We start from the raw sequence: 17625 nt of genomic DNA on the forward strand, positions 1-17625 counted from the left end.
AATAAGATAGATTTTGTGACTGTTGTAGTTTAGAATAGTCTGTAAAAGGTTCACTTGTATAAAATAAATAAACAACAAGACAGGTGTAACTAATAGTTTCAGGAAATAGAAATTTTGCAGATATATTTTTATTTACTATCTTACATGGGAATGTATTGACTATTGAACTAAAGATGATTTCGTTTTGTTCGATTTATATTTAAAAAAATACCTTGTCATTTTTACAGACATTTGCAATAAATAATAATACTGTTCTTACTGGATGCAAATTATGAATGAAGTAAATTCATAAATTAAACTGGCAGTGTTTTGAGTAATTGACTTGCTGGACTGTTATAGATATTGTATAAAAAGTGTTTTGAAACTATATTTATTTTTTTTGTAAAATTTAGTTATTGTGAATATGTATATGTTTTATTGTTGAATCAATTGGCATTTGTAAATGAGGCCAAAGAAAACTTCAATGGCACTTATTCATTTCTTTTTTTAAAATTTGTTTGTTTTAGTATCTGGTTGTGTAATAATTTGTGGATTTGTGAGAACCCGTCAAGAATGTCATTCTTGACCGCTCCTCATGAATTCAACAAAAAATTAATTTTTATGACTATTGTTATTTGACATCTGTTTTAAAATGTACAGCTTTGAATGAATTTTTTTTTAAATTGTAGTACCTACTTATAAGATCAACTTTTCTTCCTATTTATTGATTTTAATTGAATATCTTCGCATTGTGCAAGATGTTAATTTGTATTATAATCATCGAGATATGAAAACTAATAATCAGTTCGAGCAAGCTGCTTATTCCAATAGTTATTTTTTTCAAGGATCAAAAGTTTTTTCTTGAAGGAATCTTTAATTTTTTTTATTTTTTATTTCACTTCTTATGTTTAAAATTATATATATCCTGTAATTAAGCATTAACTGCTGTCTAATCTTAAAGGCCTACCAAGTATGTCTTTCCAATTGTTATGTATAATTATAAATTATAGTATTTTTGTAATATTTCTTATATAATGTGTTGTATTTCTACCACTAAGGTTGCCGACAAACATTTATAATTATAGTGGCTATAATGTATTTGTAGAAGCACTATAAGCATAAATATGTTGGGTGCAAACAGATATTAGTTGTAACCTACATCCAAAACTATTTAATAAATGTTAATAGTATAATACAATTTCTTTTTACTATTACCTTTCAACAGTAGTTAAATTTCAATTTATAAAGAACAGATGAACACAGGGGTAAGCAGAAATGATGCAACTTCCTGCATGCTAACACTACCAGCCTAACCTCACTTTTATCTTAACCTGTAATGGTATTCGTATCTTAATACTGATTATCGTAATGGGCTCTGTATCAGCCGTAATATTATAATTATATATAAAAAGGATCAGGGATGAGGAAAATTTGAATGAAAACACAGTTCCTTGTCGAGATTTTGAGGAATAATATATCTCCTACATCACGACGTGGAAACTTACTAATGTTGATCCTAACACCAAACCCACGCTTTATACTGATCCTAACAGTACTTATACTCTCATCACAGGGTGCTCTGTTGTTCCAGTAGCAGGCCTGCTTTGGTAGTTAAATGTCTATAAGAGAGAGATTTGAGCTTGTGAGGATATCATGTGACCTTAATATGTCTAGAATCCTCAAGTCCAGGTGAATTTCGTTATTTTTCACTCTTCACCCTAAGCTAGCATAGCACTGATCCTAACCTTAATGCTACCTTACCTAACTCTTAACAATTAATTAAGGTTTCTAGTTGAGATGAAAAAAGTTAATGGCACGAGCGGGATTCGAGCCTACGATCTTCGGCTAGATACGCCGCTGCTCTACCATTTGAGCTATCGTGACCTCGATCCACTCGGACACCAACTTCCCATCTCAACCCCACCTTTTGAATATTCCCTCCTTTTTGCCATTTTTCAAATGTGTAATCGGTTTGGATTCAATATACAAAAGAAATCATCTGGGATAAGGCAAATATGAAGTAAAACAGTTCTTACATCAGCTATTCAGGAATATATCCGCATTATGAAGACTTCGAAACTGTTAATTTCCTGAAAAGAGATATATGCTTGTGGACATATCACACGAACTTAAAAATGTCCAGTTTCCACTCGTCCCAAGGAATTTCTTTATTTTTCAATCTTAACCCAAAGATAACAAAACCTTGATCCTAACGCTAATTCTACTTAACATCACTCTAATCTAAACCATAACCCTAACCCAACTTTATACTGACGATCCTAATATGATTGACATCAGCCTTAATATTTTAATTTTACATAAAAGAAGAGATCTGGGGATAAGGCAAATATGGAGTAATACACTCAGCTCCTGCATCAGCTTTACAGGAACATATCTACATAATTAATATCTTGAAACAGTGAATAATGTTCATCTAAACACTAAACCTAAGCTTAAACTTCATCCCTTAATTCATGTATAGTATTCCCACCGGCTGCTGATGACCCTTTAGTTTGCTTACTTCGATGTGTACATTTTCTCAGCCAAGATTTGTTCTTGTGGGGATGTCACATGACTTTAAATTTGTCCAGTTTCCACTGGTCCCAATGATTTTCAATGATTGTTTTTAGTTTTCAATCTTAACCCAAAGCTAACCAAACACTGGTCCTAACCGTACCTAACCTCTCTCTTATCTTACCCTTATCTTTAACCTAACCTTATACTGATCTTAATATGACTGACATCAGCCTTAATATTGTAATTATATATAAAAGAAATCATCTGTGATGTGGGAATTATGGAGTAAAACACATAGTTCCTACATAAACTATTCAGGAATATATCAGCATTATGAATACTTTGATATTGTTAACAATGCTTATGTAAACGCACCTTAGCTTAATTGGCATCTCACAATTTATAATCAGTAGTCTCACAAGATGCTTTAGATCCTTTAGGTTCCTTATTTCGATGTTCACATTTCCTCAGCAGAGATTTATGCTTGTCGTCATATCACGTAACTTTAAAGAAGATGAGTTTCCAATTGTCCCTATGAATTTCTTCCTTTTTCAATCTTAAACCACCGCTAACCAAACACTAGTCCTAATGCTAATTCAACCTATCCTTACACTTATCTTAACTGTACCCCGTACCTACCCTTATACTGATTATATACTTCAATATTAACCTAAAGGTAATGAAACATTGGTCCTAACCCTACCTTCTACAGCAGAAACAAGCCGGAGCAGATATTGCCAGAACAAGAAAGAGACAGCATGTCCTCTTGATACGAGAGCCCTTACCGCAGGTGGTGGGACAATGAAAAACAGGTGAGGTAATACAATTTTTAGAAAATAGAACAATGTTATGATGTAGGTTTTTAAAATTAATTAAGCAACATTCGAATGTAAGCAATCTTTAGTTCTTGTAATTAAAAAAAAAAAAAAAAAAAAAAAAAAAAAAAAAAAAAAAAAAAAAAAAAAAAAACACCAATGCAATTATTAACAGAGGAAATGTTTGCATTGAATCAATGAAACAATAAAAATACTTAACTGTAAAAAAATATTTAGTTTTTGAGCAAAACAATGAAAACACACCTCATTCACCTCTTTTAATTGTTTTTTTAAACACTTTAATTCATCACTTTAATTAATCAAATTTTGAATAAATAATTTATAATACAAATGATTCAAAGAACAAGTAACATTTAAAATTAACTATTTTGTAACCCTTACCAGAATACTTGTGCATAATTATGTTTTCCTTAATGTTGGAATAACAAGTTTAACAATCCCATCAATATCACACATTTATATTACATAATATGATCCAGTCAAGTAAAACAAAAATGTTATGACAAAAAAAGTCTTGCACAATAGCATGCTATGTTAGTTTTGTTGATAAAGATAGACCTCTTTCATAATTAGAACCATAAAATTTAAAATACAGTTAATTTAATGATTCTTTTTAGTAATAAAATTCTTGAAAATTTACATAGATATTAAAAAACATTGTTTTAAAATAAAATAAAAAGTTCACAAAAGGTCAGTGCACTTTGTTTTCAATGAAATAAAAGAACAATAAAATACACTGTATGCACACACATAAATATTTAGGCTACCATTAAATTAGATAGAAGGAGAAGGTAACAAATGTGGTTCCCACATAGTTTTTTTTTTTTGTTACATTTCAACACAAGGAAAAATTGTGTTCAACATCAGGTTTTTATTTTGTGTATGCATTTCATTTATGGCTGATAACTTTTAAAGCAATATTTATTGAGCAGCCGAGCAAAAAGGTAATATCTAGTCTTCAAAGAAAATATGATATGATTTATATTTTCATCAGGAAAAGACGAATACCGTTTGTACAATTCCTATGAACTGTTTCTGGTTTACAAACCTTTATCTATGATCTATCATAAAAAAATATATTTTTTTTTTCATCTGAAGTTTTATTTGAAATGAGAAATTACAATACAAAAGGCAAATTAAATTTATTACCAAATCATAGTGCTTTTACACTTTCACTGAAGTGAAAGCATGTTGTAAATATATTTGATATATTTAAATCATCACAAAGCTTTAGAGAATCTTTCAAACACTATGATATAGGCCGAAGAATTTATTTCATCCAATATTTTAAATTTTTAAAGAAACATGCAAATAACTTCTTCCTTACACTTTTTGGTGAGGTTAATAGACATAGAAATTTTATTTTTTAGTCGGTGGGTTCATAAGGATGAACGAGATTTCTCCCAAATTGCACCATCTTTTCAATTCCTCTCACTTCTTTTTCTAAAAGTGGTAACTTTATAATATGAAAATCTTCGTACAGATCTGATATCTGAAAAATAATTACACAAATTGAATGAAATAACACCTTTAATTTATATTTTTTGATATTTGATACAAAAACAACAATAACATTATATATTCCTACAACTAGGTGGGACACATCGAGCAACCGAAAGTGGGCCAAAAGTGTCCGTGTGTCAACCACGCATAGCCTATTCTTAATAGGATGAGAATGACTTTTTAACAGATGTGTCATAATTATGTCTGCAAGTATCGGGCCTAGGTTGCCTTTTCAAATGTCGTGTAATCGGAATGGATTCTCGACGACAAATGAAATGGCCACAGAGAAAAATGGCAAAAAGGAGGGAAAACTCATAAGGTGGGGTTGAGATAGGAAGTTGATGTCAGAGTGGGTCGAGGTCACGATAGCTCAAGTGGTAGAGCAGCGGCGTATCTAGCCGAAGATCGTGGGTTCGAATCCCGCTCGTGCCATTAACTTTTTTTCATCTCAACTAAAAACCTTAATTAATTGTAATTGATTGTTATATTGTTTTAATCTAAAATTTTTTAGCATTGTATAAATTAATTTTTTTTGTTCACATCCTACATGGATTTGTAAAATTTTAACTATGTTTATAAATCCCAGGCCTTGAAGATGTTCTCAATAAAGATCGAAACGTTGGCACGATAAAGAAAATGTTTTTCTAAAACCTACATCACACCAGACCGCATCTCCGAATAATCATTGACTAATGGTCACTAAACTATAAAAAATAACCTTAAAGTTCAAAAATGCACAAATATTTAAATATTAATGTTAAGATACAAACAATACAAACCTCAACGACAATTAGAAAATATAAAGGTTAAATAATTGGAAATGAGAAAACTTACTTGGTCAAGATATTTTGCTTGTAAATCAAAGCGTGATTTGCACATAGCACAACCTGTTTCTTTGGCCGGATATAACAACTGATTTACAATTATGTTGTGTGTATCTATTTCACACTTTGAAAGCTCCTGGACAAGTCTTTCTGTTTCATATATAGACAAAAACTCAGCAATACAAACACAAACAAATGTTGTTTGTTCCTAAAATAAAATAAAATATTTTACTGTGTGGCCATTTTAAATAATCAATAATGTTAACATTAACAATTTGACATTTTTGACAGCTTGAGTCAATTTTAGAGAAATGATATACTAGGATTTTGGTAATAGCTCTGTACGGCCAGGAAAATGAGTGTGTGGGCACTAAAGACCTGCAGAACTATCACAACTGAAAAATATTTTTAAAAAATAAGTACCGGATCTCGAAATTGTTCATTCGCTTGTTTTATTATTGATAGCATTTCTTCCAATTTCCTACTAATAGATTCTATAGGCATGTCCTGAACACCAAACAGAGAACTCATCTGAAAATTCAATTTAAAAAATAAAACGAATTTAAAAAAAGTATATTCAGTTTCAATCTTTCTAAAATTGTACTAAAACTGCACAATTAAACCTGTGTAATGAATGGTGAAATCCTTGTTTTGAATCTCAATAATTTTGTTAATCCTTTTTCCACGACTTTAGGGAAAGATAATAAACGTAATGTATGCCCTGTAGGTGCAGTATCAAACACTACCACCGAAAAGTCCATGCTTTTTACCAATCTGGAAAAGAAATTAGAAAATATTCCAATCAAAATTACAAAGAGACAATGCGAAATGTAAGAATCAGATGAATGAGGTTAATCACAAAGTAAATGTTGTAAGTAATTGCACTAGAAAAAGAAAAAATATTCATAATAACAGCAATAATTAAAATTGAAAAAAAAATCATATATTCAGTGATATACTTCATAACTTCTGCATAGCTCATAGTTTCATCTATGCCAGGAAGAACTCCAACTATTTCCTGAAGTATTCCTTTGTTTATGTTCACAGAATCATTTTCAGGATCAAAAAATTCTTCTGGTAACTCATTCACTCCAATATTTGGGTCCACTTCCTATGGGGAAAAAGTTATTCTTTACAGAAGGTTAATAAGACATACAAAATTATTTAAAAATAAATTAAACAATGATAACTTACTAGTTTTTTCAGCAAAATAAAACAGTAAATTGATGTTTAATAATAATAAATAACCTTTGAGCAGTCGCACGGGGGTAGTTTTGTACCACAGAGCTTAAAAAAAAATAACCTTCAAAGAATGGATGGAAGAGTGACAGGGGTGTTAGTACAAAATCATCCTTCAAAAAGAAAAACCATTCTTAAGTAAAGAATTTTGCATGTATTTGTTTTATATTATTTACTAATAGGATTAATTTAGACAAAATTTAGATAAAGGACATGCAAGCCAGTGCCCGTCACAGCTTAAGTTAAGAACATTCGTTAAATAAGTTAAAATTAGTTGTAAGGAATTTCAAACAATAAATAAGGCTGTAAATCTGATGGGTCACCTACCCAGTAGGGAGCAAAGAGAGGTTTCCCACAAACCTGGAAGTCATAGAAATGTGACAGATGAAAAGCCACAAAACTGGAGAAGTTATTTAGTGTGGGAAGGTTGTCGCAGACACAGTTCATCACCTTTATAAATTTTGGGGCATGTCAGCCGGATGGGCGTTGTACACTCTTCACTATAATTCATCGACATGGGACCAGGAGGCTGCATAATGGAAACTCCTCAGAATTACAAGTTATTGTGCAGCCAACCCTTGCAAGAAGAAAGTAGACATCTGACCCAACAGTTTTTGTTTTTCCTTTCTGCCCCTACACTGGTTGTGAAACCAGTATAAGAGGGGATGATCTGAAAAGCAAAGCCAATCAAGTTGATGACTCAGTCAAGCAGTCACACTCAGTCGGGGACCAGCCAGCAAGCATCTAGCCATTGCAACCAGTCGAACAGAGTCGACGATCCAGGAAGCAGCAGGAAGAACATCCTGGAAGATGTTAAAGGATGTGGAAGTTCATGCTGGCAACCATCATTTGGGGTAAGTCCTCTTGTTAATTCCCCGAATTAGAGTTGTCACTGACTGCCCGGTTGTTTGATTTTCCATTTGTTTGGTACAATTATTATGGTTTCCTTGATACTGATTTCCATAATATGATAAGCCATACAGCAATAATCAATTGGGATACACTTTTCAGTACCTTAACATAAAAGAATGTACTAATATTTTTTACGATATTACGTATTATTTATTATACCTACATGTTCCAGTAAAAAAAAACTCAATCCCAAAATTTGCAAAATATTTTTCTACCATATTAAAAAAGCTGCTCAGAAACAATTTAACGGGCAACTTGTCTCTTCGGCTAGTCTCATTCTTACCTTTGACATTCCTAAATGCCCTGAAGAAATAAACACGGCTAACCACAATTCCTTCAACCTGATTTTTTTTTTTTTTCAACCTGATTTACTTACTGTTAGTAGGAACTATCTTTTTAAAAAGGAATAAATGCAGCTTTCAAGTTGTCTGCAAATTGAAAGTCTGCCTTTAAATACCATTCCCCCAAAGGTGTTACTGTTGTCAGAAGTTTGGCCACATTTCCCTGCAGTTTAACTCCCCACAGGAAGTGTGTGGGTAGTGGAGGGAAGCACACCCGAAAGAAACGGGATGCACGACCCTCCCACTTGTGTGAACTTCGGAGGATACCATACAGCTCAATCCGTGCTGCCTTGTTCACTTAAAAGAACAAGATATACAAAACTTAAAAATAGTAGGTAGAATGAGCTTTTGAGAGGCCAGGGCAGTGGTGGAAAGTAGGGTCACTGTGTGGCCAAGGGCCCCAGAGCAAACCCTGGCGACTGCTACCCAAAAGGTAATCACCAAAGCCTGACAGAAAGGTCAACCCAGACCAAACTTGAGAAAGCAGAAACCAAAAGAGAATGAATAATGAATTGCAGAGGTATAAATAACAAGAGACATATTCTGCAGTTAATGGCTAGGGAACATTCCAAGAGACTCAAATCCGCCCTTGGGTGCACCTCAAACTGAAGGGGTTCAGAACATTTTCTAGAGAGGTGCAACCAGTTCCGGGAGGTAGGATACATAGAGGAGTAGCCATATTAATAAGGGACAATGTACTGGCACAAGAGGTGAGGATTAATATGAGCATTCATGCGATCACAGCAAGAATACTGGCACTGTTGAACCTCATTCTGTATTCCGTCTATCTCCCTGGATGGATTGTGGAACAGCAGTGGGGTCTCTGCCCTGGTCGAGTAGCTCCCCGCCAGTTATGGTGTTGGGTGATTTTAATTCGCACAAATGGTGAGGGTCATTGGCACAGATGCTAGGGGCAGAGAGATGGGGGAGCTAATGGGACCTAATCGGTGAGCCCAACCTAGTCCTCCTAAACACCAGCACTGCTACACATATATTTTTTAATTTTAGTTCAGGCAGTTTTAGCTTGTTGTTAGCTTTGGGGCCCCCACTTGAGTGACCACTTTCTTAGCGTTGAAGAATTCCGTCTGGAGAGGGGTGTATTGCACTCCCATGAAGTAAAGCCTGAACTGTTTGGGAGCTTTTCTCCATGACGAAGTCGGCACCTGAGTTAACAGGGAATGTTGACACCGATCTCTCCTCTTTGAGTGGGAGATAAACCGTGCTGCAGGCAGATCTACCCCCAGTTATGGTGTTACCGGTCTACTTGTAGATCCCGGGTTACTTGGAGGAGTGCTGCCTGCGGCTGTGTACATGCAGAGAAGAAGCGGGCCTTCCGGCTCTTCAGAAGATAGCAGATGGAGGAAAACCTTGTAAATCATAAAGTAAAAAGGGCTAGGGAGAGGCAGGCGTATCTTGTCCCAAGCCAAAATGGATAACTTGGTCAAGTATGTGTCAGAAATGACTTACCAAACTTCCGGCAGGGAAATATGGGACAAGGCCAGAGCCCTCTCTCGCCAATTTGTGCCTCTGTCAGTGCCAATACTGACCTCCAACCATCGGGGTGAAACAGAAGCTTCGGAGGTCGCCAAAGAACCGGTGTAGCACTTTGCCGCTGTGTCAAGTTCTCAGGCATATTCCAATGGCTTCTGGCAAAGAAAAACTGAAGCAGAATGTACTGAGATTGATTTTGATGGTGGTACTAGTGAAGATACAACATGCCGCTGACGATGGGAGAGTTCGAGTCTGCGTTGAGGCGTACCTGGAATTCAAGCTCCAGATGTGACGGTATTCTATAAGAGATAGAATCACACCTTCCCCAGGGTGCGAAGCATCACTTGTTGAACTTGTTCAACAACATATGGAATTCAGGCTCGTACCCCGTACATCGGCAAGAGCCCTCTTCATACCTATCCTTAAAGAGGGTAGGGACCCAAGTCTGGCTTTGAGTTACAGATTCAATAAATACTCTTTGGCCTATTTGATTTGTCAAAACATTATTTCTCAATCGTAGTTGGATGGATACATGTTCAGACGATACAAGGTTGGAAATTTTTTAATTATGAGCCAAAAGATGTTTCTCCTTCTCCACTACTAAGATGGATATATAAATAGATACTCAACCATCTGCTAGTCCATATCATGCTTCATATGCAACTTTGATTGAAAATTCATACAACATTCAATTGGTATACAACCACAAAAACTATTGTTTATGTTATTATATTTTATTATATTATTTTTTATTTTTCTATTGTATATTATAGAACAATATAAAAATATAGGTTTAATGTTAACAAAATGTATAACGAAATGAATGGTACTCATAAAAATGCTTTTATTTACTAAAATTACAATATTTTAGAAAATAAAAACATTTTTATTAGTACCATTCATTTCATTATATATTTTGCTAACAATAAACCTACAGGAATATAAATAATAATTTTAAACAAAATAGGCTAAGGTCATTTTGTATCAAGTGCGACCGCTCGAAGGTCAATTTTAATAACTTTTGTAAAACAACGCTGCAACAATCTGGACGTGTATATGACATAAAAATTAAACGGGTTGCCTACATTTTCTACAACCTATCCCCTACAATCGAAGGTCAATTTTAATAACTCTTTATTTATATTTGAACACATGGATCCTTTATGCAATTATAACAAGTAAAGGAATACCCATAAAGTCATAAGAATACTTCAGGAACAAGAGGCTGTTTGACTAATGCTACTAGGAACTTTTTTTGAAAACAACTGTGTTAATTATCTCAATTTTTAATAAAAAGATAGACGTAAAAAACATCTGCAAAGGTATGAAATACATGAAAACAAAGCATTTATGAATGTGTCAAATACGCACTAAGACAGTTTCAATAAGAAGCACAATTTACATGCAAAATATAATAATTAACTATAATATAATAACTTCGCATAATTATTATGTAAAAGTAATCATAATAAAAAATGACAACACACGTTTTAGTTAATTATAAATTAATATTCTTCTAATATTATANTTATATTATATAATTATAAATTAATTAATAAATTGATATAATACTCACCATAGCATAGAGATTGGTGAACCCTCTGACCAGGGTGGGTGTTTTAGTGAATTTTTGATCAAATGCATCTGAAATGTTATGTGCTGGGTCCGTGGAAATAATAAGGACAGAGGGTCTCACTTCAGCAAGTTTTATCGCTAAGCTACAACTGAAAAATAAAATAAAAATAAAACATTTTTACAAATAAACATATAATTAGACATTACAATTAGGGAGCATCAGTGGCCGCAATGGTTTAGGCATTGACTCAGCACTCATCAATGTAAGGTAGAGGTATAGGGTTCGAATTCAGCGGCCCTGCATTCGAACCTGACATAATTATAAATGGGCTTTTTTCAAAAACAACGGCACCCTGAGGGTTGATACGACCTCTGCTGTCGCGAACCCTCGTTAAAAAAAAATATACACATACAAGGAGAGGCTACCGTCACTGATTTCTATGAAACTTTTTTTAGTAATACTAGGTCGAAAAATATTAGACATGTATTTGAATGTTCTGTTCAATTGGCTCCAGAAGCCAATAAAAAAATTGTTGTACAAAAAAATTGCTCACAGCCCTCTACATCAATGAGAATAAAATTTTAAGGGATGTTGTACATTGAAAAATATTAAGGACTTGTATAGGGATTTAGCAAATTAGCCGTAGGAAGTAATAGCATATTAAATACTGTGGTGTATTCTGGCTCAGCAAAAGGCTAAATTTGTGTANCTAAATGTATTTGTTAAATGTAAACAATGTTTGGAAATCCCAGGCCCTGAAGATGATCTCAATAAAGATCGAAACATTGGCACGATAAAGAAAATGATTTTCTGAAACCTACATCACACCAGACCGCATCTCACGATTTCTGAATAATTATCAAAACTTAAAAACAATCACATGATATGTGTGTTATTTAGTGACCTGTTGTTCAAATATTTGGTGCAAAATTTATATTATTTCCATAATTAATTTTTACAATCAAGTAAGTTTTGTTATAATAATTAATAATCAAGGATAAATTTTGTAATTCACCTAGGCCCTGAAGATGACTTGAATAAAGGACAAATTGTTGGGGGAGAAAAAAAACAGTTTTCTAAAATATTCCATTCCTGCCCCCGCTCTTCACTACTTCACCAAATTAAATCACATAATTAATTACATTATTTGTAAGTGCAATCCATATTTTAAATTGATTTTTAATCTTTCGCAGAGCCATATACACACAATTATACCACAATATTTATCAGTTTAATACAGGCTTCCGGGGGTTATTTTGCCAAACCCCTATACATACATCCCTAATATTTTTCCATGCTACTACTGTCATACACTAACATACTAACTATAGTAACATCTTTTAAAATTTCATTCCAATCGATTGAGAGAGTTGTGAGCACTGGCAGCTTTGTGAAAGTAATTTTTGGTCATTTTTACTCTTAAAATATTTTCTCCTCGGCTCCTGGAGCTCATTGGGCAAAACTTGAAATCGGAGACTCTCATGACCATGGGGTCCTGTGTGTGTTGTTAGTTAACTTCAATTCATTTTTTAAATTTTAGTAGATAAAATATGTTAGGTTTAGCAGAGATCATATCAACCCCTGGGATTCCGTTGTTTTTGAAAATTATTTTTCTGTATTATTTACAATGAATAATATTTTAAAAATATTGATTATATAACTATCATGTGTAGATAAGCCAAATTACAATGTAAGTTTACGTTTATGGGCTACTGAATTGACATTACTGAACACTACGAAACAAATATAATTTTTAAATAGAACAATATACAATATTTTTTGTAGGAGAAATTGAGCATTAACATGAGTGTTGAAGCTGAAGAAGATTAAAGTTTTACTTCAAATTGCTACTGCCAGGCTGTGGCACTACTACATCCTCCTGGTCTTGTTAACCTGTTTTGACAATTTATTTTATTTTATTTTTTTTATGTAAACCTAATTTTGTTCTCTCTGTTGTTTAATAATAACATTTTTAAAAATACAGTCCACTTTAGTTAATTCAATCCCGCTAATAATCTAAACCGAACCGAATCCTCAACATTGGTCCTCTAGGCCTGCAAGCAGAATTGAATCCATAAGTCAGTTAAGTGGTTTATCAATTGTCTCCTACTCAGTAATTCCACACCTCACGATCTCCAAATAATCATTGGCTAACGGTCACTAAACACCACACATATGTTATATTATTTCACAATGATAATTTAAAATCAAAAGATAAATGTGGTCTTTTTAGATATATTTATATGAAATATTCTTTTAAGCTAATCTAGTTCCCTCCCTTTGTTAAAACTGTGTAATACTGTTGTAATTTTTTCAAAATTGTCCATGAATATTTCAGCACTAAGGGAATAATGGAGACCCGTGGGGGCGTTGGTGGCCGCAACGGTTTAGGCGTTGACAAGGCGCTCACCACTGTAAGGTAAAAGGTCCCGGGTTCGAATCCAGCGGCTCTGCATTCAAACCCTACATACTTATAAATGTTTTTTTTTTTCAAAAACAACTGCACCCCAAGGGTTCAAATACCCTCGTATTTGAAATACCCTTGTAAAACGTTTATATTTACATTATATTTCGTAACCTTTTTGTTACTGAATTATTTTATATTTTTCTACTCACTGTAGCCCAAGCCCTATTTTTGATAAATATATTTCTATTTCTATATTTAAGATCGTTTTGCTCTGATGAACATAAAATAGGTTGAAAGCATGGCACTAACAATTGTATTTGCCTTTTCATCTAGACCATAACATGATCCAGAGTAACGATGAACTAGATTATCGACCTGCTGGATACAAGAAGTCTTTTCAGAGGATCTTCGGAAGATCTTCCGAAGATCCTCTGAAAAGACTTCTTATGATCCAGAGTATTCGTGAATAGAAAAGTGGTCGATACATCTAATACTTAAAATTGGTAGACATTGAATAGAGTCGACTGTCGAAGAATATCCTCTTGTAAATAGCCTCATCCTCAGATTTTTTGATAGTTTTGAACCTCACCTTCCCTCCTAGTTAAGCGTGTAGGCTGAAGCGATAAGCACATAAAGCTGCTTACATTAATAAAATAATTTTTGTAATATGTTCACAGCCATTTAATAGGCTTAAATGAATAGTGAGTGCTGTCTTTGTGGTTGATTAGTCCTAGGTTTTGTAAAGGCTAAGAAATGCTAATTCAGTAAAATACGACAGGAAAAACTAGATAGACATAAAATTAAATATTTAGACACTCATAAATTTTTTTGCCGTACCTGCAGGTCGTTTTTCCAACGCCACCCTTGCCGCCGACGAAGACCCACCTCAACGTCGTCTGGTCCAGGATGTTCTTCAAAGACGGCTCCAGGGTCGTGCAGTCATGGAAGCTGTCTTCGCTCTTCACAGCAGACATATTGCAAGCTATTTATGTGACGAAAAGTGAATAAACGGGCGATGTGATGATCCCAGGTAATTAAATAGATTCGGTTTAGAAAGGATTCACGAATTTAACTTGTAAGCCTAAGTTGACGATTTGAATTCCAGCCGGAGGAGGTTTCTCGATAGGAAGCGTTCACTTATCACAATCGCAATCGTCACTTGTTCTGACTTCTGATACTGTGACTATCATCGATTGTTGTCTTGTTCTTAACTAGGCATCGATTTATTCTCTTAAAAAATTTCCCTCCGAGGCTTTAACAACGTGGGGCCGATCTACATCATAACATTTACAATACAAATATAGATTAAAAAAACTTGACACTGCTGACCAATAGACGGCCTGCGAGAGGGCCAATTTACGACGGTTATAAAAGTATAGATTTAAGCCCCAAACTAGCCTGGGAGTAGAAATGGTAAATGGTGTAGTGAGTATGTTGTTCAATCTTTATGAAAAGATAGTTCCTACTCACAGTTAGTTGTTTTCAACGATCTAGATTTCAAGCTTTTAGCTTATCATCAGGTTGAAGGAATTTACAACCACATCTCTCTACATGAAGTGTAAAAGTGCACCCGCCAACGCGACGTTCCAATGAGAAGCTGGTTTTTAATGGCGCTCAATTTTGAAAGTGCGAAAAGCTGGAATTACAGTACAAGTAATATTGTATTAATAAATACTGTAAGAAAATAATTAAACTTAGTGACTAATTTGTATTTTTTTTATTTGTTAATTAATACAAATTAAAATTAAAATGATACATTAATAATAGATTAGTAAATTAATAATAAATTTAAATAATAAAAATTAAATTATTTTTTTGAATAATTTGAACGCCTGATATTATTACATATTTAAAACATGAGGTAAATCAAAATCTATTATATTACTAATGCATTTATCTCCATGTTCGATTTTACATTTTTTAATTCCTAATTTCTCAAATAGGCTTTCTCTCTTAGGCTCGCCTCATTATTGTTTCCAGTAGAATGCGATAAATTCGATTATGATAAGATATCTTGGGTTTAAAAATAAATTACAAACATGAAGTACGGTACACTTAAAAATAAAAATACTCATAAAGACCAAACAACTCCAATTAAATTTTACCCAAGGGTTATAAACTTAACAAACACGGTACTAAATAAAGAAGAAAACAATTTATTAAATAAAGGCATAAAATTTGTCCCAAAAACAGAATTAGATACCGAAAAACTATTAACCCTTGGTTCATCGGTAGATTGTTGTAAAATAAATACAAATATAAAATAAAAATGTACTGAAGTAATTAAACAAAACTTGGTAAATCTAAACGTCAAAAAATTAAATATCCCACGGACAATTAGGTCAGTTGATGAAAAGTTAAAAAGTAACAACAACGTTACTTTAAAAGCCGATAAAGGAAAAAGTACAGTTATCATCGAACATCAAAAATATGTTTCTAATGTTAAAGAATTTCTAATCAATAACGATTGTAAAGAAATAAAAAAAGATCCCACTTTAAAATTAAAAACTAAAGTTCAAATAGCAATCAAAAACAGTGACTTTTTATTTTCAATTGACCAATCCGTAGCTAAAACAAACATCAATGAACCCGAGAAACCAACAGTGTTATACGGTACGGTTTAAATTCACAAGGAAAACAAACCGATACGACCAGTAGTTTCCTTTTATAATTCTCCATACCAAAAACTAGCGATTACAATTGATAACATAATTAAAGACCAATTTCAAACCTACATTAGGTATTAACAATTCTTTAGAATTGATAAAACAATTAAAGAACATAAATATACCTAACAACTGTGTTTTAGTGTCATCTGATGTTACTAATTTATTCACAAATATCAATGAACAAAACTTTTAAAACAAATTTACGGAGAATTCTATTAACGAATTTGTAAAAAAATGATCAAATAGACCTCTTAAATACATGCCTACTACCTAATTATTGTAAATTTATAAATTTTACGAAATGAAAGGGTTACCAATGGGGTCTCCATTTATTTATTTTATTTATTTATTTTTTAACGAGGGTTCGCAACAGCAGACGTCAGATCAACCCTCAGGGTGCAGGTGTTTTTGAAAAAAAGCCCATTTGTAAGTATGCCGGGTTTGAATGCAGGGCCGCTGGATTCGAACCCGGGACCTTCACCTTACAGTGATGAGTGCCTTGTCAACTCCTAAACCGTTGCGGCCACCGATGCCCCCACGGGTCTCCATTATCCCCTTAGTGCCGAAATATTCATGGAGAATTTTGAAAAAATTACAACAGTATTACACAGTTTTAACAAAGGGAGGGAACTAGATTAGTGGAGAAATTAGAAATTAAAAAATGTAAAATTGAACACCGAGATAAACGCATTAATAACAATAGATTTTGATATACCTCCTATTTTAAATATGTACCTAAATAATATTAGTCATAGAAATTAATTAATTAAATTGTTTTTATAATTTAATTTTATCATTAATTTACTAATACATTATTAATGAAATATTTTAATTTTATTTTTTTTAAATTATATTATATATTATATTTTTTTTAATTTATTTTGCTCCATTAGTGAGAATTGAGACCTCGTCGACGAGTCTGAAATAAGCAAGTTGAGCCCCTGCTTATATACCGAGCTGCTGCAAGTTAATTGGCTGCAGCGTGAAAGACGATACCATTGTTGAAGCAGTGGTGACGCCTAGTGGATATATTGGTATTCTTGTAGGTGGTCACCTCAATGGCATACTACATACAAACTAATATGCCAAGATCAACACCAATGAAAACCGAACTCAATTTCCCACCCTTGCACATACATGTACAAACGAGGCTTTCGAAAGTGCAAAGTACAGAGTAAGAAAGGATTAAAACCAGATCTAAACAGAAGCCATCACAAAATTGATTAACTAGTCAAACAATGGTCAGTCCTCTCTTGGAACGACTAGTCACATAGAGAAAGAAAACTCATGCAGTATGCTTTTAACTCCAAACTAATCTGGGAATGTTTTAA

At 33.3% G+C, this 17625-nt stretch overlaps 1 protein-coding gene across 1 annotated transcript; it reads right to left on the bottom strand.

Moving 5' to 3' along the window:
• Positions 1–4468: 4468 nt before the first annotated feature.
• On the bottom strand, positions 4469–14781 carry LOC106669193 (ATPase ASNA1 homolog). The gene is made up of 7 exons (XM_024226421.1): positions 14463–14781; positions 11219–11366; positions 6619–6770; positions 6283–6433; positions 6083–6190; positions 5670–5867; positions 4469–4824 (listed from the first exon to the last, which is right to left on the bottom strand). The coding sequence occupies exons 1-7, from the start codon at positions 14597–14599 to the stop codon at positions 4699–4701; spliced, it is 1020 nt and encodes a 339-aa protein (XP_024082189.1). The 5' UTR covers positions 14600–14781; the 3' UTR covers positions 4469–4698.
• Between the last annotated feature and the right edge of the window lie 2844 nt (positions 14782–17625).

The sequence above is a fragment of the Cimex lectularius genome, unplaced genomic scaffold, assembly GCF_000648675.2.
Source record: "Cimex lectularius strain Harlan isolate CLEC.00 unplaced genomic scaffold, Clec_2.1 scaffold28, whole genome shotgun sequence".
In the NCBI taxonomy this organism is placed as follows: Eukaryota; Metazoa; Arthropoda; class Insecta; order Hemiptera; family Cimicidae; genus Cimex; species Cimex lectularius.